General features: G+C 47.7%; 2 protein-coding genes across 3 annotated transcripts; one reads left to right on the top strand and one right to left on the bottom strand.

Annotated features, from left to right (window-relative positions):
- Positions 1–1,121: 1,121 nt before the first annotated feature.
- Positions 1,122–12,566, bottom strand: LOC6543253 (gamma-aminobutyric acid type B receptor subunit 2). Its single transcript, XM_001968169.3, has 11 exons — positions 12,505–12,566; positions 9,485–10,560; positions 8,639–8,782; positions 7,975–8,250; positions 7,183–7,434; positions 6,249–6,617; positions 5,868–6,169; positions 5,348–5,486; positions 4,195–4,470; positions 3,737–4,055; positions 1,122–3,591 (listed from the first exon to the last, which is right to left on the bottom strand). Exons 2-11 carry the CDS (start codon positions 10,100–10,102, stop codon positions 2,357–2,359), a joined length of 3,930 nt encoding a protein of 1,309 aa, XP_001968205.1. The 5' UTR covers positions 10,103–10,560; positions 12,505–12,566; the 3' UTR covers positions 1,122–2,356.
- Positions 12,567–18,809: 6,243 nt separating this feature from the next.
- Positions 18,810–25,922, top strand: LOC6542948 (excitatory amino acid transporter). 2 transcript variants are annotated; one of them, XM_015159722.2, is made up of 8 exons: positions 18,810–18,984; positions 19,503–19,789; positions 22,202–22,366; positions 22,481–22,814; positions 23,124–23,693; positions 24,276–24,605; positions 24,677–24,791; positions 24,845–25,922. In XM_015159722.2, the coding sequence occupies exons 3-8, from the start codon at positions 22,219–22,221 to the stop codon at positions 25,025–25,027; spliced, it is 1,680 nt and encodes a 559-aa protein (XP_015015208.1). In that variant the 5' UTR covers positions 18,810–18,984; positions 19,503–19,789; positions 22,202–22,218; the 3' UTR covers positions 25,028–25,922. The 2 variants fall into 2 exon arrangements, with proteins under 2 accessions (XP_015015208.1, XP_001968204.2); XM_001968168.3 differs by lacking the exons at positions 18,810–18,984; positions 19,503–19,789 and having other exon boundaries at positions 21,277–22,366.
- The last annotated feature ends 1,264 nt before the right edge of the window (positions 25,923–27,186 follow it).

The following is a 27,186-nucleotide window of genomic DNA, read 5'->3' as shown; positions in this document are numbered from 1 at the left end:
TCATTTTGGTCGCTCTGCCTTTTTTCGGGACCTGTCTCCGGCTCCGGCTCCGGCTTGACCATATTAATTAGCTTGATTAAAATTAATATTTGCGCAACTTTTGCGACGCCACGAAATGTCGTCGTCGGCGAAATGGACCGGGAGCAAGTGGGGACGTGGAGGGCGGCAGCTGTGGCAAATATGTGCAATAAATAAACATTTCGCCGCTGTGACAGCCCTTCGGGCAAAAGGTACTCCAACTGTAATAAAGCAAATACAAAGACAGCAGCTTCGTTTTATTGAGCGGAAGCGGAGCACGACCTGTGACCTCTGACCCCCGAACACCGACCACCGACCACCGACCACCAACAGTGAGCCAAGTGGCAACAAAGAGCGCGGGGATAAATCCGGGAGCGCCAGTTTGGGGCGATGGAAATCGGGGAGTGGAAGCCACTGAATGGAGCCATGAAAAATGTTGGCGTATTCATTCGTTCGGCTACGAGTGTCACCATCACATCTATCCCCAGCCACGGCTGTACACAGGGAGAAATACTTAGCCCAAACTAACCATTTACAACTCAAAGTAATACCCAAACCATTTTATTAACCAATCAAGCAGTATCAACTTTGCAATAAGTATTAACAATTATTACAAGAGAACGATTTAAAGAACAAATTATTTCTCGGCGTGCACCCTTTTGCCCTCGTGTTGTCCTCACTGTTTATTTGGCCGCTTCAGTTTCATGTGCTTTTTGTTTTACGAGCATAAAGATAAATTCACACGCCACCAAACTCGCGAGGATCTGCGGAGAGAAAGTGCACGGAGCAGAGGAGCAAAGAAGCCGGGCTCAGGTCAGGTCGACCGCCCGGCGATTCGGTCATCCGATTTATTTATTTATTTATGGTAACAAATTGCAGCGTCAACTTAATCACCGAACTCTATTAGTCTCGGTGGCCATTGTGCAGGATCCAACTCATTTCACGGCTTTGTACAAAGTCATTTCTCTTGGCCCGCCCGACATTGGTATCTGAATCCGTGAGCCTGTGAGTCTGTGAATCTGTGAATCTGCAGCGGCCTCGGTTCCCCCGAGGCGGCACTCAATAAAACAAGTTTAATTAATTAATCATTATTCTGGCTTGGCATTTCTGCTTAGACTTCTCTGTTTATTCAAGTTATCCGAGTGGTGGGTAGGTGGACTTTGGATTGCAGGAGTGTGGCGTGTGGATTGAAGTCGATTGGGATTACAATGCTAAAACTTACGACTTAGTCTTGAGCAGTTCTCAAGTGTTTTGGCTTTCGCCCTAACATCTCTGGACTCTTGCACGATTCAAGGTTAGTCTGCGATGATTAATCATACTCACTGGCTGCCAACCCCTGCTCTACTCTGATTCTGCTTCTGGTTCTGCTTCTGGTTCTGGATCTCGGCTGATGCTAGGTTCTAACTTTAAGTACGATTCTTAGTATTGCTCACTGGATACACTGTAGATACACCGCAGATACAGCCGTCCTGCGGCGGCACAACAACAAGAAAACAAACACTAATGCAGCTACTTACGACTAGGAGGATGATAAGTTGCAAGGGGTTAAGGAGCGGGTTGATCACAACTGGCTGGGAATGGATACTGGATACTGGAAACTGGCCGACAAACGCATCTACTTAACCTAGATGATGGTCCTACGCGGCCCAGGGTCAATCACATTGCGGAGGAGTTCTACACAGAGAGATGCGATTGGGTCTAAGACTAAGCTTAAACGACCTCGATGTTATCTTATTAATTTAAAGACACAAATGAGAGTAACATTTTTTAATGACCTAAAGCTATCTTGAGGAAATAATATCCATGCTTAGTAAAGGAACACTACACTAGGCCTTAGGAAATGATTATCAAGAAATAGTCTAAAAAATATAGAGGCATTTTGCTAAACATTTGGCACCCCGAGGCGAATACTGATGGTAGTTCTCAGAAAACCTTGCTGATATCGAAAACATAGACTCAACGCGAATATATCAAGATAAGTTCTACCATTTCACAAATTTCTTAGTTTACATTGTAAATTTTTCTACTTCTAGGCAGAGCACAATGTGCCTGCAGTTTTCTCTGTGTAGCTGATTCTGCTAAGTTCAGGAAAATGACTAGCTATGTGAACTTGTCGAGGAAGGGGGGGTTCCTATCGTGACTTATCTAGCTTTTTACCCTAATGCGTTTGATTGCTTTAAGCTGATGATTGGTCAGTTGCACACGCGCTATTCTGGGGCAGATTTTGTGGGCGTGTGATAAAATAATTGCTTGGTGTTTCGCTTCTAATTGACGAGGACTTGGATTTGGACTGTGGACAGTGGACAGTAGACAGTGGTCTGTGGACAGGGCATCTCATTTACTCCGTGCCATTCGCAGGCGACTGCTGCTCCTCTTCCTGTGAATCGCCGAGGGAAAGCCTCGACTTGCCCGCTGTTTCCATGGATTTCCAGGTGCCTCCACTGGTGGCCTGCTGCAGGGAAATGCGAGGAATGGACTTGCAGCTGCCCAAGATGGAGCTGCTATCTCCGGGACGGTCCTCGGATTCCGCCAGGGCGCTGAGACTACAGGTGGGCGGCAGGATGCGGTGTGGAAAGCGTGGCGAACCCCTTACCCTTTCCCTTAGACTGGGCGGCGGCTGCACCACCGAAGGTCTCCGGTTGCTAGGCAATTGGAAGTTCACCTTGGTCTCCAGCAGCTTCACGTACTTGCCACCCAACGTTTGGTCCCCCTGCTCACCCCCCGAAATAGTGGGGATGGGCAGGAAATTCGGGTCCTTGGTAAGGTGATCCAGGTGTGTACCGCTTTTGGTCAATGAACCCCTATGGATGGGCTTTAGGTGGTTACCATTCGGGTGGGAGGACGACTCCGAGGGAATGGAATCCTGATTTGGATTATTGTATATGGCATTGCAGGACGCCGTTTGCGAGGAGGGAATCAGACGGGTGAACAGACCCATGTGCGATTTGAAGGCCGCCTTCAGACCCTTTTGGTCCGCCAAGCTGGCCGTGGATCCCTTGTTGCTCGAGGTGGTGCGAGAAAATATCCCTCGTAATCGGTTTATCAAGCCCGTCTTAGCCTCCGTGGCCTGCTGATGGGCTAAACGGAGGTTAATCAAGTCCTGTGCGGGCAGGCAGGCCTCTTCTAGTTGGGGCTGGGAGGCGAAGGTCACGGAGCGCCTCATCGGGATCTGCATGTACTCCGCCGAGGGCCAACTGGCCCGGGGAATCACAGGTGGCAGCACGGAGAGCAGGAGATTCGGCAGTATTCCCGAGATACTTGGTGTTCTGTTTTTACTGGCAGCCGGGGTTTGCGAGATTCCACTGGTCACCGTCAGTTCCGGCTTTAAGTGACCTCCTCCCGTTAGGAGTGAGGTGGACGACGACGTTGTGGTGGAGGTGGTGGTTAGACCCGACTCAAGCAGCCTCTCCAGCTTTCGAATCTCGGCGTCCAGGGCCTGGATTTCCTTTTTGTACACCCTGTTTTGCACCTCCACCCGGTACTGCAGTTCTCGGCGATCATCCACCACGAATCTGCGTGTGTTGCACTCCATTTTAAGGCCCATGCTGTGGATAACCGGGTCGATAATGTCGTCTGGGGAGAAGGAGAGTACTCAAAAGATTAAGAGGTAACTTTATAAGGGTCCTAGACAGAAGATCATAGGATTGATACAAATTCAGAAATTAAACTTAATTTAGCAAACTAACATTATATTATTGCTCCTCTGAGCAATACTTACTTCTTGCCCAGATGTCGTGGAGCTTTGGGATGAAAAGCAGGCAAAGAGTGGCCGTGGTGCTGGTTAAAATCAGAGCTGTGATTGTGATGAAGGCCAGGGTGACTCGCTCCGAAATCAAGTTGGCCAGAACCACGACGATGGCGCTGGTGATGACCACACTGTAGACCGACACTCCGATGTACTGTGAATCATTGAGAGCAGGGATCTTGACGTGGCGCGTCTCCCAGGCCATATAGACTCCCACCACCAGAAGTAGACCTTTGTAGGCGTACAGGACACTTAGCCACGTTTGCGTGTGCTGCGAACGGCAAACCTCAACCTGAGGCAAATGTATAGAAAAAGAGAGATATTCATAGACTTTATTTGAAGTAAGCCATTTTTCACTTGATTGAGAGCAATCAGGTATTACTCATTGCCAGACAGATTATTATTTGTTATACAGTCAATATTTATATTACCTGAGGCTGGTAAACGACGCTTCTATCAGTCGCACTGATCTCGAGCGTCAGGTTGTGCAGATGCCGCTCCATGGGATCGGTGACCACCCAAAGGGTCACGAGCAGCGCGTCCACCAGAAGCAATCCGCCGACGAGCAGGATCAGCTGGATGTCCTGCAGCATTTTGTCCTTGAAAACGCTGCCGGTGCGCGTGAATATCCGGTGAACTCTGTAGGTCTTGGCAAACATCGATCCAAAGGCCAACGAGAATCCGGCGGAGAGCAGATAGACGCGGGCCTGGTGAACATGATAGGCGGATGACGGGGAAGTTCAGGTTAGGGAGAAAGTACTGTAGCAGCAAAGTAACACACTAAGTGTCATGTCAGGCAGGCCCAAGGAAAACAAGCCGGCGGCAACAATGGGGGAAACAAGTCATCAATGGACCACAATGCTCAGAGTGCTGGAGACTTTGTTGTGCGTTTCAAATTTATGCAAATAAAGGAATATCACAAAAGTTGTAAATTTCCGTGTCATGTGTTTGCATTTCCCTGCCACAACCCTCAGCAATAACAAAAACAAGCAGGCAACTGGAAAAGCGGAACGCCAGAAGAAGTGGTTACAGAAACAGAAACAGAAACAACAGCGGCCAGCAAATTTCCCAGGAGTGGCGTTCGAGGCAGTTGTTAAGGGCGAAAGTGGAAAAGTGGAAAGGCGGAGGGCCTGAAGATCGGGATGGAAAGCTCGTCAAACTCGACTTGGCTTCTAGCTTAAAGAGGAGCAGACTTGCAGCGAAAACCGACGGCTATTTATAGCCAGCAGGGCAGTCGTGCGCCTTGAAAATACACATGGGAAACTAGATTTTCAGTTTATATTAGGAAATATGAAATAACAGAAATGCACAACAATCATCTTCATGTAAATGAACACGACAAATAGTTAAAGCTACATTTCTTCCAGTGCATAAATAAAGCAAACACATGAGCGCGACTCGAAAGTTACCAGCCTGAAACTGAAAGTCATATTTGATGAGGACCCCACATGCTTGCTTACACCCAGAAGCCCGTCAAAGTCAAACAAAGACGGCTGAGCGGAAAGGCGGATGAGAATGCGATAGGAATGGGGATTGGGATGGGGATGGGGATGGGGATGTCGGAGCCGAAGGATAACCACTCACCGTGCAGACCGTAGCGAAGGAGTCCGCCGCCGAGGGCAGCGTCGAGTGGTCCAGACCCAAAAGGATGACGGTGGCGTACACAAAGATGCAGCCCACTGCGGTGATGTTGCTCAGCTTCGGGCTGGAAAGTTTAATTGCCCTGTGGAGTGAGAAGCGGAATGGTCATGGTTATAAGCTGAGGCCAAAGGAAAGAGCTTTGGAGAAAAAGTGCAGAGTAACCGTGGAGTGCGAAACAGATATACTAAAGCTGCTAACGATGGTTTAAGAATACAACTGAAAAGCCAGCCAATTACTTCACTTGAAAAACCGAAACGAGTTACGTGTATAATGGGTTTAATCGGTTGAGCACCAAAAGCAGTTAACTCATCATGGACGATAAAGAAAAAAGGAAGAAGACCGCCCAAAGTCTCTTTTATACAACCACTAAATATTTTATAGGCATTTGATGAAAAATAAGAAATACGAAAAATCGGAGGCCATAAAAAGAGTAAGCCAATGATTTATGTTCTTGTCGCCTCACTTGAGCTTCCGAAAATGCAGATTGAACGCCAGGAAGGCGATGGCCAGGGCGATTCCCACGCTGGAGAGGGTGGCGATGGTGTAGAAGGCCAGTGGTGCGATGGTGGCCACCCGCAGCTTGAACACCCGCTTCGCAATGGGCACCTGCCCGCTGTGCCACTTCACCGGCCGGCAGCGGGGACACCGGAAGTCAAGGGCGTCCGTGGCCGGATAGTAGAGGGCCACCGGTTCCAGCAGACCGCGCTGGATTTGATAGAAGGCAGTGGTGCCAACGCGATCTGGGCCGCTGAAGGACACGGGGCCCTACAAGCAAAATGAACACTCGTGATGAACTTAGCTAAAAGTTGAACGGGTTGGAGTTCAGTTGACAGAGATTACTCACCGACACTCCCAGGAAGTGGAGCTTGCCCATTTGCTGCAGGAACTCCCAGGCCATGTCGCTGCGGGTGTAATCGAATCCGTCCAGCTTCGACTGCTCCTCGTTTCGCCGCCAGTGCTCCTCGGCGGCTCTCAAGGCCAGTGCTATTGCCCACACGGCGTCGTAGGTTTGCGGCGCGTACTGCGAGATCGCCTCCGGAAAGAGGTGTCCTCCGCCGACGCCTCCCAGGCCTCTCCTCCGCCGCCGGCGAGAACCAGAATGCGGTGCAGCAATACTGATCCTGGAGCCAGAGCCAGCGCCGGAGCCAAGTCCATCCTGGCCGTGGAACTGGGCGGACTGCTTGCGCAGCTGGGAGTTGAACATGTGATTGTTCTGCGAAGTGGAAACGCGATTAAACCAGCCTCGAATGCCGCAGCAATGCCGCCAGTAATGAGATTGCCTATAGCAGCTACCACTCCTGCCCAATTTCATGACCAGCACTAAAAGAGCCATAAAACGCGTCTGCGATGGTGAATGCGAATGCGATGACAGGCCGGACTTAGGGGCTTCCCACTTGGCAATCAGCATCGCCATCGCCGTCGCTGAAACCATCGCGAAACGCAATCGCAGCCTCGGGATTGTCTAATCAAATAAATCATTTCATTTCGGACACGCACAGGAAGACGGACGAGACAAAACGACGAGAAGGACAAGATAGTCGCTTGTGTATACAAAAAAATATGGAATAAAAGTCTTGGCAATGTTGCCAAATACAAGTCTGCCTTTGAGAGCTGGGTTTAATCCAATTTGGATCCCGAAATGTATATGCATTTCTTCTAACAATTCATCATAATTTTAGTTTTCACTAATTCTTCCAATTAAATTATTTTCAGTCAAGGTTTGGCTTTCCTCATGCAAAACGGAGTACTATTTTCGCGCAGTGCCCTCCTCAACTTACCAGTCCACTGTAGCTCACGTTATTTCCGACGATGCTGTTGTGCGTCGAGACCACGATGAGGTTCTCGACGGCCAGCTGCAGTTCGTGGTTAGAGCAGGCGGTGCGCTGGTCCGGCCACCACGGAGCACCCATGCTCTCGTGGAGGATCCAGGCGTAGTCCGCCCCGAACATCCGAAGCCTGTAGGCCTCGCACAGGATCTGGGGGGCCAGCTCCTGCGAGAAGCTGCCGATGATGATGCGCGTGTCCGTCTCCTGTGGCGATACGAACGAAACAGAACGGAACGGCATATGCCCATTTGTCATTTGTCATCCTTCGATTAGCACTGGTGCCCACCCACACTCAAAAAAAATGGGTAACAATCATGCTGGAAGAGAGGCTCTGGGCGACGTGGCCTGCTAATGAAACATTTATCCATGCGGGCTGAACGAACCAATAAGCTGAAGACAAACTTAGAGAAATGAGTTAAACAAAGATAGCGCTAATTACAATCATGCACTGAAAACTCTTCTTAATAACTTAGTAAAACTTAGTTAATGCACAAGCTAATAAATTGGTCTATTTAAATATTCGTCGAATATTTGCTCATGCATAAGAATTTAGGATCAACAGAACAGAACTCTATTTTAATTTAACCATATATGAAAATGAAAAATCTGGAAATTTTATGTTTAACTTTCAAACAAATATGCATAACTGTTTACGTTCAACTTTGTTGGTATGAAATACAACGAAAATGTGTCTCTAAATCGAGCAACAGTTGCCTTTTATGGCTCGTAGGAGCTCAAGCTCACCCTGAGTAGCAGCAGCTGCTCCTTGAAGTCGGTGGCCGCAAAGGTGATGGTGGCGGCACAGGATATGTTGGCCGCCTCCAGTTCGGTGACCAGGTTGTTCACCGCCAGCGAGTGAACCTCCTCGTTCTGCGAGAAAGTGGTCACCGTGCCCCAGCCAAACTTTCGGATGAAGGCGATGCGCGCCGGGTTGTGCGAGGAATCCGGGGCCACGGTCCTGTAGAAGTAGGGGAACTCCCGCCTGTCGCTCAACGCCGGCGAGGTGGAACCGAAGGATACCTTTCGTCGAAGGGAATCGTTAGACTATCTGTGTATACACGGGGTCGCTTGAAATGCAAGACACGCTCCTAGCACTCCAGCCCCCTAGCTCATGTGTCTTCCCAGTTTCCCCACTCATTTAACACACGCACAGCCGAAATGAAACTTCAAAGGCCAAATGCAAATGCTCTAAGTGAATTTGTGAACCTCATAATTTGTGGGCTGTGGAAATGTTTATGGCTCAAAGGTTTATGGGGTGCTGGAGTCGGCTGGATTCCGCAGCGCTTATGCTAATCGAGCCACGCACGTGAGTTGATTAGATTTTTGAGAAATTGCCCGAATTGCCCGATGGTTGGATGATTCGAGCGAGTTGGATTATTTGCATTTTAATCAGTCGCAAATGACTCACCTGCACGATGTTCCAGTACGGCACCACCTTCGCCAGGCTCTCGGTAACCTCCGAGCAGGCCGATCCCAGCAGCATCACCATCCTCGTCGAGGGCTGCGTGTAGATGGCGTGGAAGAAGCGATCCACGCCCACTCCAGGATCGCACTGAATGTCGCAGCAGGATTGGGCGGAGAAATGGAGGAGCAAGGACACCACATCAGAGATGAGCAATGGAGGGCAGGGCAAATATCAGGGGCAGAGGCCGTGCTCACTGACTCGTTTCGCCGCAATAAAAAAGCAACATGATGGCGCAATAAACATTTTTAAAATGTCGACTCTGAGAGAGGAGGCACAGCCGGAGATGCGGCTCCAGATATGCCAGTCTGTTTAAGGTCGATGTGCATATGCATACACTTGAAAAATCTTTCGAAAACCTAGTCTCTCTCAGTGCTGAGATCACAGAGGAGCTCGTTTGAATTGCCGGTCTAAACTATAAAAAACCAGTCGGAAAGTTTACTTCACTATTCTGCATGAGCAGTTTACATTGTTGGGAATTCAGTGAGTGACTTTGTTTTTCTTCAGTGACAGCGTTTTGCACATTTGCGTGCCCCATCAAAGCAGGCTACGACTCATCGCAATAAAAGCGCGAAAGACGGAAGGTTGATGACATATTTGCCCCTCTTTTAGGGCCACAGCCGCAGCTGCTATCCGCTCTGTTCTTGTTGTGCCTGTGCAGATTTTCTTATTAAGTTTTAATGTTGCACGCGCTACTGAATGAAAATTCAATTTCGTAATGGAACAGCGACGCCTAGAAGTGGCGCCCAACGTGCGGCATAAGGCTACGCCACGTAGGAATGACATTCTCACCTGAGTATCGTTGGTCACGAGCTCGAGGGTGTAGCCCGGCAGCAGGCGCTTGCGGTTGATGTGCTCCACGGCCATGGTGGCAGCCCCCAGTTCGCTGAGACCATCCGGACGTGGTCCCCGCGACGTGGACAGCTCAAAGAGTCCGAGGAGGACGATTTTGCCATGATTGCGCTGCATTTCGGCCGGCGACATGCGGCGCTCGCTCTCGAACACCTGATTGACCTTCAAGTATCGCTGCCTGGGTGGAAGATTCAGGAGGTGGTGGGCGTGGGAGGCATTGGTGCTTCCAGGCAGGTTGCTGTGCGAATTGAGGCGCTGCTGCCGGCGCTTGACTTTCGTCCGTTTGTACTTCCAATCGGAGCGCGGTGGCACCGGAATCCCCCCGGCAGCCACCGTCGCTGCCGATTCTCCGGGTGGCGAGCTGGACGGGCTGTATGTGCTAATTGAGGCAGCACCTGGCCTAATTGCCTCGTAGCCCAGGGCCTGCAGCTCGGCTGATGACTCCATGGCAGCCGCTGCCGACGTGGCCCAGGCAAGGGCCAGGACTAGCCTCAGTCCCACGGCCGGCCATGGACCGGGACCGTATCTGGCCCTTTGGACCGGTTGAATTATGCGCATCCCGTCGGCAATGGCCAATGGCCCATTAATCACCAAGGCATTGGAATCGTCGGCTATCAGAGGCTGCAGCAACAAACAAACACGAGCCACACGAGCCGCACAGCACAGGACACCGGAATATATATCGCCTTTTTATGCACTCTGCCGACAGGATACGCTTATCGTGTCTCTTCCGACGAGCGGCTCTTCCTTCTGCTCCTTCCTCCTGTATCGGCGTCAATTTTATCGCCCTTTTATTGGCTTCACTTTTGCTCGCATTTTGTATCTTTTTGCACATTCACTCTGCCAGGCATTCGCCCATAAAAGTATGCAATGCTAAGGAGTTTCTCGATAGGTCCGATTGACACGATTGAGTAACACGGCAAGAAACTACACGCCATTCGCAATTTGCTGTGCTTTCTCTTTCCTTGTAAGTTTCAGTCACTTTTCGTAGCAAAAAGTTTTGTCTAATTATGGATCTTTTATGTAGGATTACAAAAATTAGTTGAATATTTTTCTGCATTTTCTAAGTGCTATACTATGTGATTTTAAAGTTGCAAGACGAAGGCTTCGGTGAAATGGACACACCGCGCCGCTCACTTCTCCGCTCATGACTTGTTATGTGCCTGCCACTTGGCCATTATTTTTTATGCTAATGGCCAAACATTTTGCGCTTTCATTGCGGGCTTTTGGACTACTTTTTGTCGCCTCTCACGCGCCACAGATTTCTATGGCAAACGTTTTTCTCTGTATGCGCGCGTATGCATAATTGTTTCGAGATTACCAACTTGCAGTCCCTCGCCACTTTCCCGCTTTCCCGCTTTTCCACCGCCCACTTACCCACACCTAAGCCCACTTTATAGGCGCTTTCCTTCGCGCTTTCTGCTTTCTTTCTTTCCCACAGCACGCTTTTCGCTGTTCGCCTAAAATAACTTTTTGGCACATTTCGCTGTGAAGCGCAGCCCGCTTTGTTTTGTGCTCAGTACAGTGGCGTGCCCCGAAGGGGGCTGCAACCCCACTTAACCCCTCTCTGGCACTCCTTAACCCCTGGGTGCACCGCCTACAGTTGACATTTGGCCTCTACTAACCCGTTTGCACAGGGCTACTCGTGCCACTAACAACTCATATTTGCATGTGCACTGTCGGAAAAATGAATGTGAGACCTTTTTCTCCTAACACAAGTTGTCGATTAAACTAGTTGTCTGGTTTATTTGAACACTTAAGCTGCAACGTACTAAGGGCAGCTCGATTTCGAATTATTTTGAATTAAACAAAACACACGAGTGGTTATTTAATTAAAGCTAGCTTATGATGGTATCAATATGGACAGCTTTGTTTATAAATTATGTTATTAAGAGTAGTGACGGCCACATTTCCTACTGAGTCCAATTTAGTGAATTGCCAATGACCGAACACTAACTAATGCAAGACACTTGAACAATCAACACGAATTAGTATATTTCAATGAGCAACTCATGTTTTCAAATAGTAGGTACAAATGCACCTACTAGAGTGGCAATTATGGTTATGGTACATAATATATATAATTATGTAAGCGTACTAAACAGTCGTATGCAACAAATTCCATAGGGAGCACTCTGGGCTATTTTTTCCCAGTGCAGTGCACATTTGAGTATATGAATATTTAGCTGCTGCTCTACTCTAGTCCTTTCTATTATTCTGCCATATTTCACAATTGTTGCCGTGGTATTTAAACCTGCACTTATTTATGGCCATGTGTGTGTCGCCCCCTCAGCTCCACCCTGCCGCTTTTGGCCATCGCCCGCTTTAGTTGTTATTTTCATGCTTGACATAAATTATGCAAAATGCTGGCTGCATTTGTAATTCAGATTCCATACTCGCTGTTCGTCGTGTGTAAACTGCAGGCTGCAGCTGCTGGTGGCGAAAAAAGAAAAGCAAGAGGAGCTGATATGGAGTGTGCTGAGCACTTTGCCCATTCAGAGATACAGAGACTCAGAGATCCAGAGATGCCATCCGAGATGCGATGTCAGAATGCCTGATGCGATTTGCTATGCAGCCAATACTCAGCTGCAGGCGGATGGGAAGGGTGTGGGAAAATAGCATTGGGGATTTCCACAGGGATTACCACAGACAATGCAGATCCGCTTTTTCGGGTTCACTTAACTAAAACGAGTATTGTCTCTGCTCAGTCGTGGGAAATTACATTGCATTCATAAATATTGCGCATACGACACAGGGCACACACTGGCACACACACTGGCACTGGCACACAAATGACAATTTATTGGCATATCATACATATTCAAGCCATAATTTCATTTGTTTTATTTCATTTGCCATTTCGGCATCGAATCACGCACGACGACGACGTAGGCTTATAACTTCGAGGGTTTTTATCCGGATTGATTTATTTATTTCCGCGACTGCGAAGTGCAACCTACGAGCTCCAGACCGCAACTGTTGGCCGCCGTCCAAGTCGCGCTGCTTTTGTCTGACGACTCGCAGATTGAAAGGGCATCCTCCAAGGAGGCTGGGCTTTCAACTTGCAGCATCCACCTTCAACCGGCTTCTCTCTCTCTCTCCGGCGACCGAAGTGCGGCTGCGCGGCAGAAAGCGCGCCAAAATTTCATTCATGAAAAGGCAAGTCGGAGTTGGGGGAACAAGCAACAAGCTGTGGCAATTGAAAACTGTGCTGGGAAAGTTTATATTATGCAAATTAATGCCCAACATGAAACTAAATAATTTGCAACTGTTATAATGAAAAATTCATTTATCCCGCTGCCAGAAGATTTCCGAGAAACGAGGACAGCTGTCGATTCGCATTGCCTTTGCCTTTGCCTTTGCTGGCGGAACAAAAAGTACAGAACAATGGCGTACTGACAGCGAGGACACTCTTAATTATGGCTGCATTGAGTCAGTCAAGCCGTCTGAAATAGAAGTGTCCGCCCTGGCATTTGTTAAACATTCAATTTCCAGCTGGGAATGAGATGAGTCGATGGGAGTTCTTTGGCATTTCCCAGCTCGGCTGGGCTTGCATAATGCGCCCGAGTTTATTTTTCCTTTTCCTTTCCGTTTTCTGGCTGCCCTTTTGCTTGGTTCGCTTTTGTTTTCGTTTCCCCTATTGAGCTGCAATGAAAAATAATTTGATTTGATTGCTATTCCTCATCATTCTCTCCGTGCATTTCCACATCCATCCGCTTTCAATGACCTCCATTCAAAAAATTGTAATTAATTTTCTGGCCCTCAACTACCAGCCACCAAATTCATGTGGAGAGCTGCATGCGAGTGGAATGGTAAAGTTGATTTTATGAGCTGCCAAACTGCAGTTCGCACAAGCCCACAGCCCCTTCATTACTCTTCTGCGCGCTCCCCGGTCGGGCAATCCATTTGCGAAAATGATTCAATTCAATTCTCTTTCTCTTGTACACAGCAAAAAAGCAAGGTAAACGAAGGCTTCTACTAGCAAATAATTGTTGGATATCGATCCAATACCAAAATGTTTGAGTAATTTGCATGGCGCCAAGCAGGGACACTAAATGAAGTTGGTGATGAGCCTCGAAATATAAAGTGCAACCAAGCTACAGAGGATTTATTTGCAGTGTAGTGCCATGCAAGGTAACTCGATAGATGAAAGGGGGAGCGACGAAGAAGACGGGCGAGCCAAAGATTGCGATTATCGCCACTTGACTTGAGTTCCAGCCTCCTCGGCGCCTTCCATGCAAATTTGATGACACTCCTCCGCTGCCCACCTTCCCCCCGTCGCTGCTCCGGCGCAAGTGACAGAAAGATACAGCATCCATTGGATTCCCGGGCTTTCAGCTACAATGGCAGTGCAGTGGGGACTGCGAATGGGAGTGGGATTGGATTGCGACTGTTGTTTGGTTCCCTTGGTTCAAGTTGGCAAATAAAATGCAATTACACCGCAAAACTCAATTTCAAGTGTCAAAAAGTTGCACTGCACTTAAGAAGTTAGTGATGTTGCGACTGTTGACTACCCCGTAACCTCAGTCCCCTATGAAAGCGGCGAAAGCCGAAAGGCCAAAGTTCAGTTGGGGCACAAAGCGGATTACGGGTACAACGCCTGCTGGAGGAGCAGGAGGAGCAGCCAGATATAAATCCCGAATATGACTTCCTCACTGGCTCACTAGGGCTCGCTGCAGGAGTGATATCCCTGATAATTTATAGCCCAAATGGGCTATATATTGGCCGTGTTCTGTTTATGTTCTCTCTGCTCGCAAACTAATTTGCCGCCGAGGGAAGGGGCCGAAAGGTGGACGTACCGATTGCCGTGTACAAGCGGCCTCCATTTGCATTTTAAATGAGCTGGCTGGAAAACTTTTTACAATGCCACTTGAAATGTCGGAGTAACTTCTCTCAGGCGGGTGCTTGGAATACGGCTTGAAGACTGGACACCTGCACCGTATTATAATAACAAATATTTGCCAAGAGCGAAGGCATATCAAGTAGGACGTAATACTTGCCTTGCTTGCAGGAGTTCAAACGTGGTTTAAGCTGTCTGTTTGCTGAGCAAATCGAATCAAGATTAAGTGTCGCATAACAGCAGGCTAGGTATTTAAACTGTGGGATTACGGAGCGCCGGATTAAGTTTTCACCGAACTGGACCTGTGTTTGGCCAAAGGGTATTCACTGTTCACACTGACTGACCGTTGTGTTGACAACTATCTGTTGTTTGCTCGTTTGGTTCGTTTGGTTCGTGTGTCTCGCTTTGTTTGCGGACACTTGGCAAATTGGCAGCTCCCCGCTTTTAGGCTTCTGGAGGCGAACTTTCGGGCAAGACGAGTGAAAACAGTTTACACGTTCCGGTTTCCACTGCCACTGCCACTGTCGCCGCTGTAGCACATGGCGTATGCGTAATTTAGTGCTGCATACTTTGTGGCGCAAATTTGCACTTTTGTGACTTGTTTAGCTACTCCCGCCCCTCTGCCCCTCTGCTGATGTCCCCGTCTCGACAGCACTTAAAATCAGAAATTCAATTATCTCCCCAACACGCACCACCCCTCATCCCAGCCCCTCCTCCACTTTTTCCAGCCAGGCCTCCCTTTGGAGCAGGCCTGGTTCCATTTCGCACGCTCATTTCACACCTGCGCGCCTTTTCAAGGTTGACAAAGGAATCGGTAGGGAAAGGCAGTTGGCTGGGGAGGAGGCGGCATGTAGGGCACTCTCAGCTTTATTGTCCCTCGGAGTGTTTAGTCAACAGTTGAAATTGCTGGGTTTGGAAATTTGATTCAGCCAAATCCCTCTCCACCATGGACTAGTACAGGTTAAGACAATTTCAAGAGGTAAGTAATGCGAGGCAGGTTCTTGCGTTTTAGACAAAACGAAAGTATCCGAAATACACTTGTATTTCCATCGCTGTGAGATTTGAAGGGAGAGCTAGGATAGGACCATGAAGAGGAAGCTGATTAAACATTTTTTCTGCGTGTATCAGACTTAGGTAAAGTTCTCGAAATCCGCGTCGCTTTCAGGGCAATTTAATTATAATTTTCTTCTTTTTGGGCCTGGTCTGGCGAAAAATTCATTATCGTCGGGGCAAATTAGCTTGAAAACAATTAACACCTGTTCGCCGGCTGCTCGTGGCAGGCCACTTCAAAAACTAACACGGCCGAGCCATTTACCATTTACCATTTACCTTTCGCAGGAGCAGAATGCCTCTTCCGCCTGTGCCTCTCTCTTATTCTAATGAAAAAAGTTGTACAAAAACTTTTCAAATTACAACGGAAATCCGTGAAAATCCTTTTAACAAAGCACAACATGACCAGTCGGCGCAGGGAGCGGAGAGGAAAGGAAAAGCCGAGGGGAAGTGGAGCAGCAGGTCTCCAAGCTGATGCTGATGATGCTGCTGATGCTGCTGATGATGATGATGCTGCTGATTATGATGGCGCTTTAAACAGACATCGGCCCACATCTGCTGTAAGCCGGTACCCCCATCACGTGCAACCACCGCCGTCACCACGACAAACCGCCGCCTGTCCCACCGGCTGTCGTCCACTTTTGTGTCGCGGTTTTCCAGCAGAGCAAAGGAAAAGCTGCGACTGTGACTGAAGCTTGCAAATTGAGTTAGTCGCCAGATGGCCAGCAGGCACACAGAGCAAAAGATCAATAGCTGTTCGATATACATTAGCAGTGTTTATATGGAGTTGGCGCTTAGCTTGCGTTAACAATTCCTTTTTAAGTATGAAATGAAGCATGTCGAAGTCATTTACGTTCATACCGGCCAACTATGATGGCTCACGCACTCATCACTTGGCTTCTGTTCGATTCCCCAATACATTTTCACGCACTTTCCCAAGTTTATTTATTGACTGCGGCTGAGCCCGAACCTCTTATATACTCCCATTTCCTTTCCCGATTTTCCACAAATGTTTCCACAACAGCCGCTGCCGTCGGAAAACTTTGCACTTTTAATGAAATATATTCAATTTTTCAGGTGTTGCAAATATTTAACATTTTGCAACTTTCTGAATATGGATCTCCAAGAGGGTGAGAAAATCACCACACCTCCAAACCACCCAACCGCCCAACCACCCAACCACCAAACCACCCAACGCACCACAACTGCGGTCGCTGAGTGGTTTCCGCGCAAAAAGGTTCAAGGCGAAAAAACGTGAAACATTTTAAATGTTAATTAAGAACGGAACAGAATCGGATAATTTGCATGTGCTCCGGGTTCCTGCCGCTCCATCCCGGTTAATTGGATTAGGTTCCGTTTGAAAGTTAACGTTTTCGGGTTTTCGCCCCAAATCGAATTAGCTGTTCCAAAAGCCGAACAGAAACAGCGAAAAATCCACACACAATATTTTCGGCTGGCTGTAAATTCAACTTCATTTGATTTATTTCGGGATCGGATTTGGCTGCTGATTGCCACACGAGATATTTCGCACTAGTACTTGCTAGAGTCTGCGCTCGAAAATAGTGAACGGCTCGTTGAATTTCTCTTCAGTTAAGCACTACTCAAAAGTCACTTTTCAAGATAATTTGATGTATTTATTAAGGGGATTTTGCGAAACAGAGTTATACCTTCGAAGTAAGGAAAAGGCACGCATTCCTTGTACCGGGAGAGCACTGTACTAATATTCTACCCGCTGCGCCCGCTGGGTCTGTGCGAAATACAGACTGCCAAGTGCTGGCGGCCAAGAGTCGTCTTTTATACCGACCAGCATCAATGTGGCCAATTGGGCCTTCAACTCGGTTCAACCAATGCGAGTAAGCTCGGTTCGCCGGCTGTAAACAAACGACAGCTGTTGCATGTGGCACCCTTTACGTGGGTGTCGCTTTCTCGGGCAGCTTTTCCTTAGCCGCGTCGCGAACCAGTTTATGGCACTGCCTTAGTTTCTATACTGCACTTGCCATAAATGAGTAACAGCTAGTCCAATCCAATCAACGCACTCGTTCTCTCTGAAGAAATGCTTATAAAATGATTAGGGATTCCCAGAAAATCACTGTCTATGTGTAGTACCTCAGCATGGCGGGTTGTGCTCTATTTCAGATTGCTATCTGAAGGTATTCATCTTTGACATTTCTTGGCCTAGATATAATCACGGCAGTTAACAAGTAAATAATTATAATGCACATATGGCAGTGCGTTTTAGCTTGGTGGGTGCCATGGTCGGAACTGGCGATGACGTCTCCTGTCGGGGCAGGCTCCTTCACCTTTGAACCCTAATTGGCTTTTTGCGGCGCAACGGTCGACTTATGTAAGACGACCTTTGGCGGACTCCCCCACAACTATCGCTGATCCAAGTCGGCACGCAATGTCCCCATATCAGTGCTATTTTCCGTCTCCATTTATCTCTGCTCATGTATTATGTAAATTGGGCCTATAATGAGGCCTATCATTTGAGGAAGCCAGATTGCGGTGGCCAATTTGTTTTTGAAAGCAATTCTTTCATAGGTCGAATATTTCTATCTTCCCCTAGCCCTTTTCCCCGAAAACAGTGCACCTGCAGCACGGTCTAATTAAAATAACAAATAGAAACACACGAAAGTGTTTCATCTCGGTGCCTTGGCATCAGACAGCGGGGCGTATGCGTAATTTTCGCAGCTTGCTGCTTTCTCGCACCCTTCGCGTTGCAATTTTCCACTTTAGGCTGTATCTCAGATCCACGCAAGTTGAACAATAACAGAATCGTTTACTTGATCGTTTGAAATAATAACAAGGGTATTGCGGGTGTGCTGACTTGAGAGCATATTTAACTTACAATGACAAATAATAACAACGGGTTTTAAAGTTTTTCTAAATTGCGTGCAAAATATCGCTAACACACTTTCAAGGTGCTTGTTATTTGCCTTAAAATCTGAAAGGTATCTTGTATTCGTCTATTTGCCAGCTTTGGCATTCGGTTCTGTTTAGGTAAGGATTTAAAGTGTGTCAAAGTGCATTAAACAATTGTCGTGTATTTTCGGTTGTTGGAACGTCTGTTTTTGTTGAGAGGAGGAGGGGGCGCTGATATATATAGGGTGTATATAGGCATATGCACAGACAGAACAGAGACAGATGAGGGCTCTTTGACGCGTTTTGCTGGCGTCACGAGCGACTTTCTCGCTCTTTCGCTGTCGCATTAGGTGACCAGAGAATTAGAGAAATAACGCAGAGAACCCTTGCGGCAAAGTGAAAACGAAATGTGGCAAAAACAAAGCCAAAGAAATGTGCCTGGCGGTGGGCTCTTCTTGTCGCAACTGCTTAATTTAAATACATTGCTCACTTTCTGTGCAATTGGCGAGCCCAGCGGACATCGGAGGAGCCGCTTCAGATCGCGTTCAGTTCAGAGTGGATTCCGTCCGAGATTCCGTGCCGTTAGAGCGCCCAGCGTCCGTCGATCGCCAGGCAGTTAAGACCGCGACCTCGCGGCATTCCGGCTGCAGTCTCCGGTTCCGAGTCGCGTCGAGCGTTTCGTGTTGAGGTACCTAGAGATCCTGCCCGATCCCCACACGTCCAGCACCTCTTCACTTCCGTGTTGGAAACTTAATAATGTTTCCAGTTTCGGAAGCAGTTCCTTGCCCGGGTCATTAGTTCAGTAATTAATTCAGTGTTATTCATTAGTGCACAATTTAATAAATGGTGTTGCTAAATAACATACAAGGCAAGCGCAATTAAGGCACACCGTTATTGGTTTTTCCCTTAGTGGGGTGTCTACTATGTATCGGTATTTCCCAGTTATGAGCGGTTGATATAACCGGTGGGTCGAAGAACATCTTAAGCCTTTCCCGCATGCTACTTGCATTGTGAATCACCTAACCAGCAGCAGCGGCCTGAACAAGGGCGTAATTTAATTTTGGTACCCTCTCCATTCATTTGGCGTTCTGTTTCCAATCAACACCACCACCCACCCTCGTCTCTCCTAGTAAACAAACCTTGAAGTCAAGCCCATCGAATCCAGAACAGCAAACATTGTCCCCTACCATTTCGTGGTATCCGCAGGTAGAAGACAATCCTCTACGACGGCTACAGCAGTGCAACGCATTTTGAAACTGTTGATGCAACGGCAGCAGAAACTGCTGCGGAAATTATTCCAACTGACTGCATTGGCAAAACGTTAAGTATACGCAGTGGTGTGCGGGCAAAGAGAAAGCAAAAAGCCAGTGATATAGTGCCAAGCAAAAAGCCAGCGAGCGAGTGCAAAGTGAGACATATCGCAGAACAATAATTATCGCGGGGAGTGCCATCAACCAGCTCCATCCTGGGTAATCTGTGGTTAATCGTCCGAGGTGAGCTCATCCGAAAACAACCTGGAAAATTACGGAGCGGTGGCGACAAGTGAGACCTGAAATATAGTCATTAGGTTGCCATTAACAGTCGTGTGTTTTCGTAGCACGCAGAGAACCGATCAAGCATTTTCACTACCAACTATAGGGATATATTCGCCCAAGTTCAACTAATAAGCTATACATATTGTTGCACACATTTGCAAATCATATAAAAAACCCAGTGAAGGGCATTTCCTATGAGGTGTATTTCAGTTGTTTCAGTCCAGAAGAGTGTGAAGTTTGGGGACGCAGGGTGACCTTCGATCGCTTTGCAAGTTTTTCGCTTTCGTGCCTGTCTATAATTTGCGTCAGCTAAGCGAAACTGAAATGAATGGGCCAAGTGACAGGTTGAATCGATTAGGGGCTCAAGAGCCCAAAGCTAAACATTTATAATGGAAGCCAAGGAATGCCCCTCTGTTTCTCCTCGCCAGATGTCGTTCTTTCCCCTTAGCATTCGAAGAAACCCCTGCCAAATGTCAAGTTCAAGTTCGTCCATCTCGGCCAGATCTATATATCTCAGATCCACATAAGCTGAAAGTTTTGCAAAGGGAAGTGCCAATAAATATTCTATCTTGCAGCGGGCAAAATTCAAAACGACAGGCGAAACTCGTCGCTGCAATTATCTTAATTATCTGCCACAGATTGGGGGATATGGCGAGGATGTTTTGCCACGGGGACTTTGGGAATGCAATGCGAATAGCAATATGACAACCGAATTCAGCCGGATCCCGGCGGACGCGGAACGATTTGTTTGTTGTGGCCAGGCCAAGAAGCTAAAAATAGCACTGCCCTATTGATTTGGCCCACTGCCCAAGAGATGGCCAATAGGTTTTGGGTCTTCGGGGGCAAAGGGCCGGGGGCTCTCACATGATTTATGAATGACAGCTAACAAGGCGCACTCTCTTGCAGATCGATAAACGTCTTTTAGCGACGAACCCTTTCCCAGTGTTCTTCTTTATCCCCGAGGACATTCGGTGGCAATTGGCAAGTCACTTAAATCGATTAGAGCCGCTATTAAATCAAATTACTTGGAATGGTTTGGAAAGTGCCTTTGCACTGAGAAAGTAATAATAGTGTTTCCATAGAACAGAAAACTGTACCCTGCTATGAACTACGTACCTTAATTAAATAGTAATTAAAAATGACTTAAGAGATTAGCAACACTGCGTAAAAAGCATAGATATGTGATTGTTCTCATAGGTTCATGATTGTTTCTTACTGGGCTTTATAAATGCTGGAGCTAATTTCTCTGCGTGACTACTAATCAATTTCTGCGCGCTTGTGGAGCGGAATTTTCCGCTTTATGATAATTACGGAGCGTCAATCAGCTTTTCGACGGTGCGTGATGTCTGCATCGCGTCTCCATTTCAATTTCAATTTCCATTTCGTTTTCATTTCCCTGCCGGCATTTGCCATAAATGCGCCGCGAGAAAGAGAGAGATTCGGTCGCATTTATGGCACACAGGACACTCGACTCCTGAGTGGCTTTTTTGGATAAAAAGCTGACCCAGCGAGAGAGTGCCACATTCGCGGGAGCAAGCTTGAAGTGAACGGTTCGCATTCCGAGGAGCTGAGAACCAGGAGCAGAAAAAGGATAATCAGACACGGCTGAAAATAGTGAAAACGAAAGCGGGAGAAGGCTGAACCTAAGGCCACGCTGTAGAGCTTTGCAAGGAAACCAGGACTTCATAGCCACCTCCTATTTGAAACCGGATTTAAGGTCGACCAGGACCTCACAGTTGACCGCTGACCCGGACTCTGAAAAATCGATTATCCGTGTGTGTGCACAACAGCCCGCGAGTGCGAGTGCGAGTGCGAGTGCAGTTCAGCGTCTTGAAGAGAGCCAGCACCACCCTCCGCCCGCTTGCGAAGGTCAGCCCCATCTGATTGCCTTTCCAGAGCGGTCAGTCGAGAAAGCCACAACAACGGAGCCGTTAACAATCAATCGCCGCAGCAGCGAGGAAGGCACGAGGCTTAGAGGCGGAACGCAAACGCCGCCGAACAAAAGGAAGACAACGCCGCACCGGTAGAATGGCCTACCTAATCAACATCCTCAAGTTCAATGTGAAGTACTTAAAAACTCAATAACTGGACACAGGCACCAGACACCAGACACCAGCATCGACCGACCAACCAGCCAAACATCCATTCATTCCAAAACAGGAGCAGCCGCATTCCAACTGAAGCACAGGGGAATCCCCCAATCGCTAGCTCGCTCTCTCTCTCTTTCTCTCGGTCGCCCTGTCCTGCTTGCTCCTCTCTTGGTTTTGGGTACTCGGTTTTGTCGCCACCGCTCCGCTGCGCCCTAATCTGCGCCACCCGGAAGCTTGGATACTTGGACAATGGAAATGGAAAAGTCTGGCAAATTTTCAGATTACCTCTTCGCCAAAATGGGTCCCCCCACCTCAACTGAGCTGCCCCCAAAGACCACGGAACGCAGCGATGCCCCCGTGGAGTTGACCGGTTATCGCAGGTGGCTCTCCGAGAATCTTATGCTGCTAGTCACCCTTTCCGGAGTTCTCCTCGGCGTAGTACTAGGTGAGTCCAATAAGTAGTGTATATAAGCTTCAGGTCAGACAGATGATTTCCAAAAGTCGACCTAATTTCGGTGTATTATGAAAATATTCCATTCACATGCTACTTATCCAAAAGGACTTTCGTTGCGACCGCTAAACTTACATGGGGACTCCATCATGCTGATCTCGTATCCCGGCGAACTGTTTATGCGCGTGCTCAAGCTGATGATCTTGCCGCTGGTCATATCGAGCCTCATCGCCGGATCGGCCAGTCTTAATGCCAAGATGAACGGCAAGATAGCGCTGCGCACGCTGGTTTACTTCGCCAGCACCTCGTTCTTCAATGCTGCACTGGGAATCGCTCTCGTTCTGCTCATCCATCCAGGAAATCCGGATCTGCACAATGCTGACGACCGATCGACAGACCGGCGGGCAGTGAACCTTCTAGATAGTCTTTTGGATTTGGGCAGGTGAGTTGGACGCGCTTACGCCTTTTTAATACCGCTCCAAAACGCTCATAGAAACGTAAAAAGCTATAAAACCTGTTAGCATCCGCAGTGGCGCCCTCTGCATGTGAGCTCAAAGCGGCAACTAGTGTCTTAGCCCGGCAAGCAGTTCCATGCTTTAGTACCACTAAGCAGTCTCCATACGAATGCCAACTGCTTAAAGCAGTGCAAGGAAAAGTACTTTGCTGCTTAAAAGGGTTTTTGATTTTTTATATAATGATATAATTCCCTACACATATTTACCTTTCACTTCGATTTATCTATCACCTCCAGGAACGTATTCCCGGACAACCTGTTCCAGGCCTCCATTCAGCAGGCACACACCGTCTACTTGCCCAAGCCGAGCATCCTGCACGCCTTCAACGAGACGATGAATGACACCTTGGCCTCCGGATCGGAGGCCCAGCGTCTGTCGGAGGACCTCGCGGAGGAGGTGGTGCTGGTGAGGGACATCCAGTACCGCAGTGGAACCAATACACTGGGCATCGTCTTCTTCTGCCTGGTGTTTGGTACTTTTTTGGGAACCATCGGCCAGAAGGGTCAGGTCGTGGTTGACTTCTTTGCCGCCATTTTCGAGGTGATCATGAAGATGGTCACCTGCGTGATGTGGCTGACACCCGTGGGCATTAGTTCGGTGATCGCTGGGAAGATACTGAGCGTGGGCGATTTGGGCCTGGTGATGTCGCAGCTCATGTGGTTCATCGTCACGGTGGCCATCGGCGTGTTCATCTACCAGTTTGTGGTGATGCAGGCCATATATTTCGTCGTCGTGCGTCGCAATCCGTTCAAGTTCTACGCCGGACTCATCCAGGCCATGCTTACCGCCTTCGCCACGGCCTCAACGTGAGTTCTGTGTTCATTCGGGGTTATAATCTGTAATCTGTTGCATCTGTTTGGCCTTTGGTGGAGGTTTAGCTTCAGGAAATTTCGAAAGGCACATTTTCGGTCCTTGAGCGACACATGAAATACTCCTTGCTGATAAGACTTTGTCTTAAGCAAAGGAACAATTTATGAACCATATTCGAAAAAAAATTGTATGACAAGATTTTGTCTCCGAAGTCCGCTCATAACATGCAGTGAAATAACCAAACGAAGTTATTGGAAAGTGTTTGAAGAACACTGGCTATGTTTCCGAACAACTTATTCTTGGACAAACCACAAAATTATATCAATCGCTTTAGGGCTTAAAGTTCAGAATCCTTTACTGTTTAAAAGTTAGCAATAGCCAACCAAAATTCGTTTACATTTTTTACTGACTAGGAACTCAGACTCAGATGCTGTAGGAGTGCGTTAAATATGTGTTTTTTCTTTCTTTCGGTATTTGCCACGACCTGATGTTGTATCCGTACTACCCACTAATACTCATTCACCAAAAAAAAAACGCAACACACTCCTCGACCAAACTGCGACTGCCACGCCCCTTAGCGCCGCTGCCCTGCCCATTACATTCCGCTGCATGAACGAGAAACTCAAGGTGGATCCGCGGATCACGCGATTTGTCCTACCGATCGGATGCAACATCAACATGGACGGAACGGCGCTATACATCGCGGTGGCCTCGATATTCATTGCCCAGATGAGCGGCATGGTTCTGGGATTCGGCGAGCTCCTCACGGTGCTGCTGACCTCCACGGCTGCCTCCATGAGCTCGGCCAGTGTTCCGAGCGCCGCCCTGGTACTCCTGCTCGTGGTGCTGACCGCCATTGATGCTCCTGTTCAGGATGTGACGCTCCTCTTCGCCGTGGACTGGTTTGTGTGAGTATGGATCCGATTCAGAATGCTGATTCCACTGCGAAGAAGCTTCATCGAAGGGGCTTCTCTTGCAGGGATCGGATTCGCACCACCAACAATATGCTGGGTGACTGCTATACTGCAGCCGTAGTGGAGGAGTTGTCCCGAAAGGAGTTGATGGCCTTGGATGCCGCTTCCGTCAACTATCAGGTATGAATAAGCAAACTGTCCGCATTTTACCAATCTGATGACCATCCCTGCAGGACATGCCCGCTGGCACCCCCAACGGACACGGACACCACGATGGCGGACTCCTCGAGGGGCAGACCGAGCTGGAGGCGAGCAGCAAGTGCGTTATGACGATGACGGACTCGGTGGTGGTGGACATTAGTGCGGTGATGAATAACGTGAACCTCCAGCAGGAGCACTGTAACCGCAGGGTCTAGGATGCTCTGTGCACTCCAGACTCGAACTAGTTCGTCAGCATCAGCTCTATAGTCCCAGAACCGCCACCACCACCACCACCACACTTGAAACACCTATGATATTCACCACCAATAGACCGCAGTGTTCCCCAACAAACAATTTTTGATATAGGATCTTTAAACAGCAAACGGTCGGATATATATCGAGAGACTGTCTGACGAACCCACCCACGTTGAATTTACTCCTCTTTTGGACCAGTGTCGATAGCAATTAATTAGCCTGAACACTTAAAGGACTCCGCATACGTAGATACGTAAATATGGAATATTCACCTTGTAGGACTCGCATAGGAATATATATGCCACATATAAGCACACACACACACTTTACCTTAAACCCAAAAGACGAAAAACGCAATGCGCGGGATTTTTGTGATCTGTCCTGGGAACTATGTGCATAATCTATGGGTATTATTTTGTAAGCTCGATTGTGATGGGGTCACCACGCTGATTTGTTTTATAGTGTTGCTAATTTATACGTTATATATGTGTTGTTTGGGTGTATTTTGAGAGATCAATGTTTAAGTTGATTGAGGGATACGAGTAGAATCGCAGGTTGTACAAGAAGCTGGCCTAGGTTTAGTTTTAGTTGACCTCCTTTTTTCCTGAAACTCACGTTTGGTTATACGCCCCAGATGAACAATTAGCAACTAATGGATATAGAATATCACTTACCAATTACCCATTTTCAGTCACTGATACCAAATATCACACATGCATTCGTAGACTGATAGCAGACTTAGTAGCGATAACAAATATGTATCTGCATATATGCAATACCTAATAACCAATATCCGACATTCGATTTGTACGCAAACGCATACGCTGAATACAATAAAGTTATTATACCACCTTATTCAAGGTATTTTGAACACCTAATGCAACGATGTGTCTACAACCAAATGATCGTCTCTATATTTATGCTAATTGGCATTTTCAAAAGAAGCCAACATTTCGGCATTGCAACATAATTTATTACCATCATTTTAAGCCTACTTTTCATGTATATGGGTATTACTTTCAGAGGTCACCTGTTTTTCCTTTTCAATGGACTTCCACCCAACCATTTACATCGAACATTTGGGTGAAGTATTATTCAAAGAACAAGTGGTCTATTTATTGAACTGCTAATTATCTGTCACAAGATTGAGTATCTTCGTATTCACACGCTATATCTTAGTCTATGCCATTTTTACTGCGACTTTATTTCTGCGTTTCGGACGCGAACGGAAATTTGCCTATCAACATGCCCATAAATCTGCCGATCGATGGGTGAGTATTAACGATCGGTCGAATGAATAGAATGAATCATCACTGGGCTCAATAACTCAACGCCTGCACCAGTCGGCCAGTGGTTTTGCACAAGTGAGCCAAATCGGGCTCAAATAATTATATGGATACATTCAAAAGTGCATGTGCATATGAATGAGTGAATAAATTACTCTGTGCTGAGGGCTCGCAGATAAGGTGCACGGTACTGAGAAACTGGATTATGGATTTGGTTATTTTTCACACTTTAGTTGCTAGCATGACCAAGTACTATATAGATTCGGCTTACCCACAAGCATACTACATATCCAGAAAAATATGCATCAAACGATTTTCCAGCCAGACTGCTGCCCTACGCTAAATGCTACTCTATAAGTTTTCTGTGACGCTTTCATTACGTCGGGCTTCAGATCTGAAACCCCAAGATCCGCTTTGCTGTTCGATTCCGCCGCCATGTCAGGTGTCAATCCGCGGCGCAGACTTCTCGCAGACTCGAGAGCCCAACTGCACAGGTGAATGAAATCGGCGGCGGGCAAACAATGAGCAAATGAGCTGTGAGCAGAGGTGGCAATATTTATATTTATGGAGATGCAAGATGCAGGATGCGAGATGCAAGTTGTGAGACGCGAATAATCGAGCTCCGTGTGTGGTACAGAGTGCGTGCACAGTAAGAAGCGTGTGGATGCTTGACTGATGTACAAGAAACGACAGCAATCGTATTATTTTGTGCACTCACCAGTTGCCTGTGCATTTTGTTCAGTGTGCGCCGAGCAAGCAGATCAAAATTTGCGCCACGGTTTTCAGAAGTGCGCAATTGCAAACTCGAGCTGTCGAGCGTCAAGCTCTCTTGC

Source organism: Drosophila erecta, unplaced genomic scaffold, assembly GCF_003286155.1.
Source record: "Drosophila erecta strain 14021-0224.00,06,07 unplaced genomic scaffold, DereRS2 tig00000055-arrow-pilon, whole genome shotgun sequence".
NCBI lineage: Eukaryota > Metazoa > Arthropoda > Insecta > Diptera > Drosophilidae > Drosophila > Drosophila erecta.
Note: the sequence above shows the minus strand (reverse complement) of the source record. Positions and strands in the feature narration are given on the sequence as shown.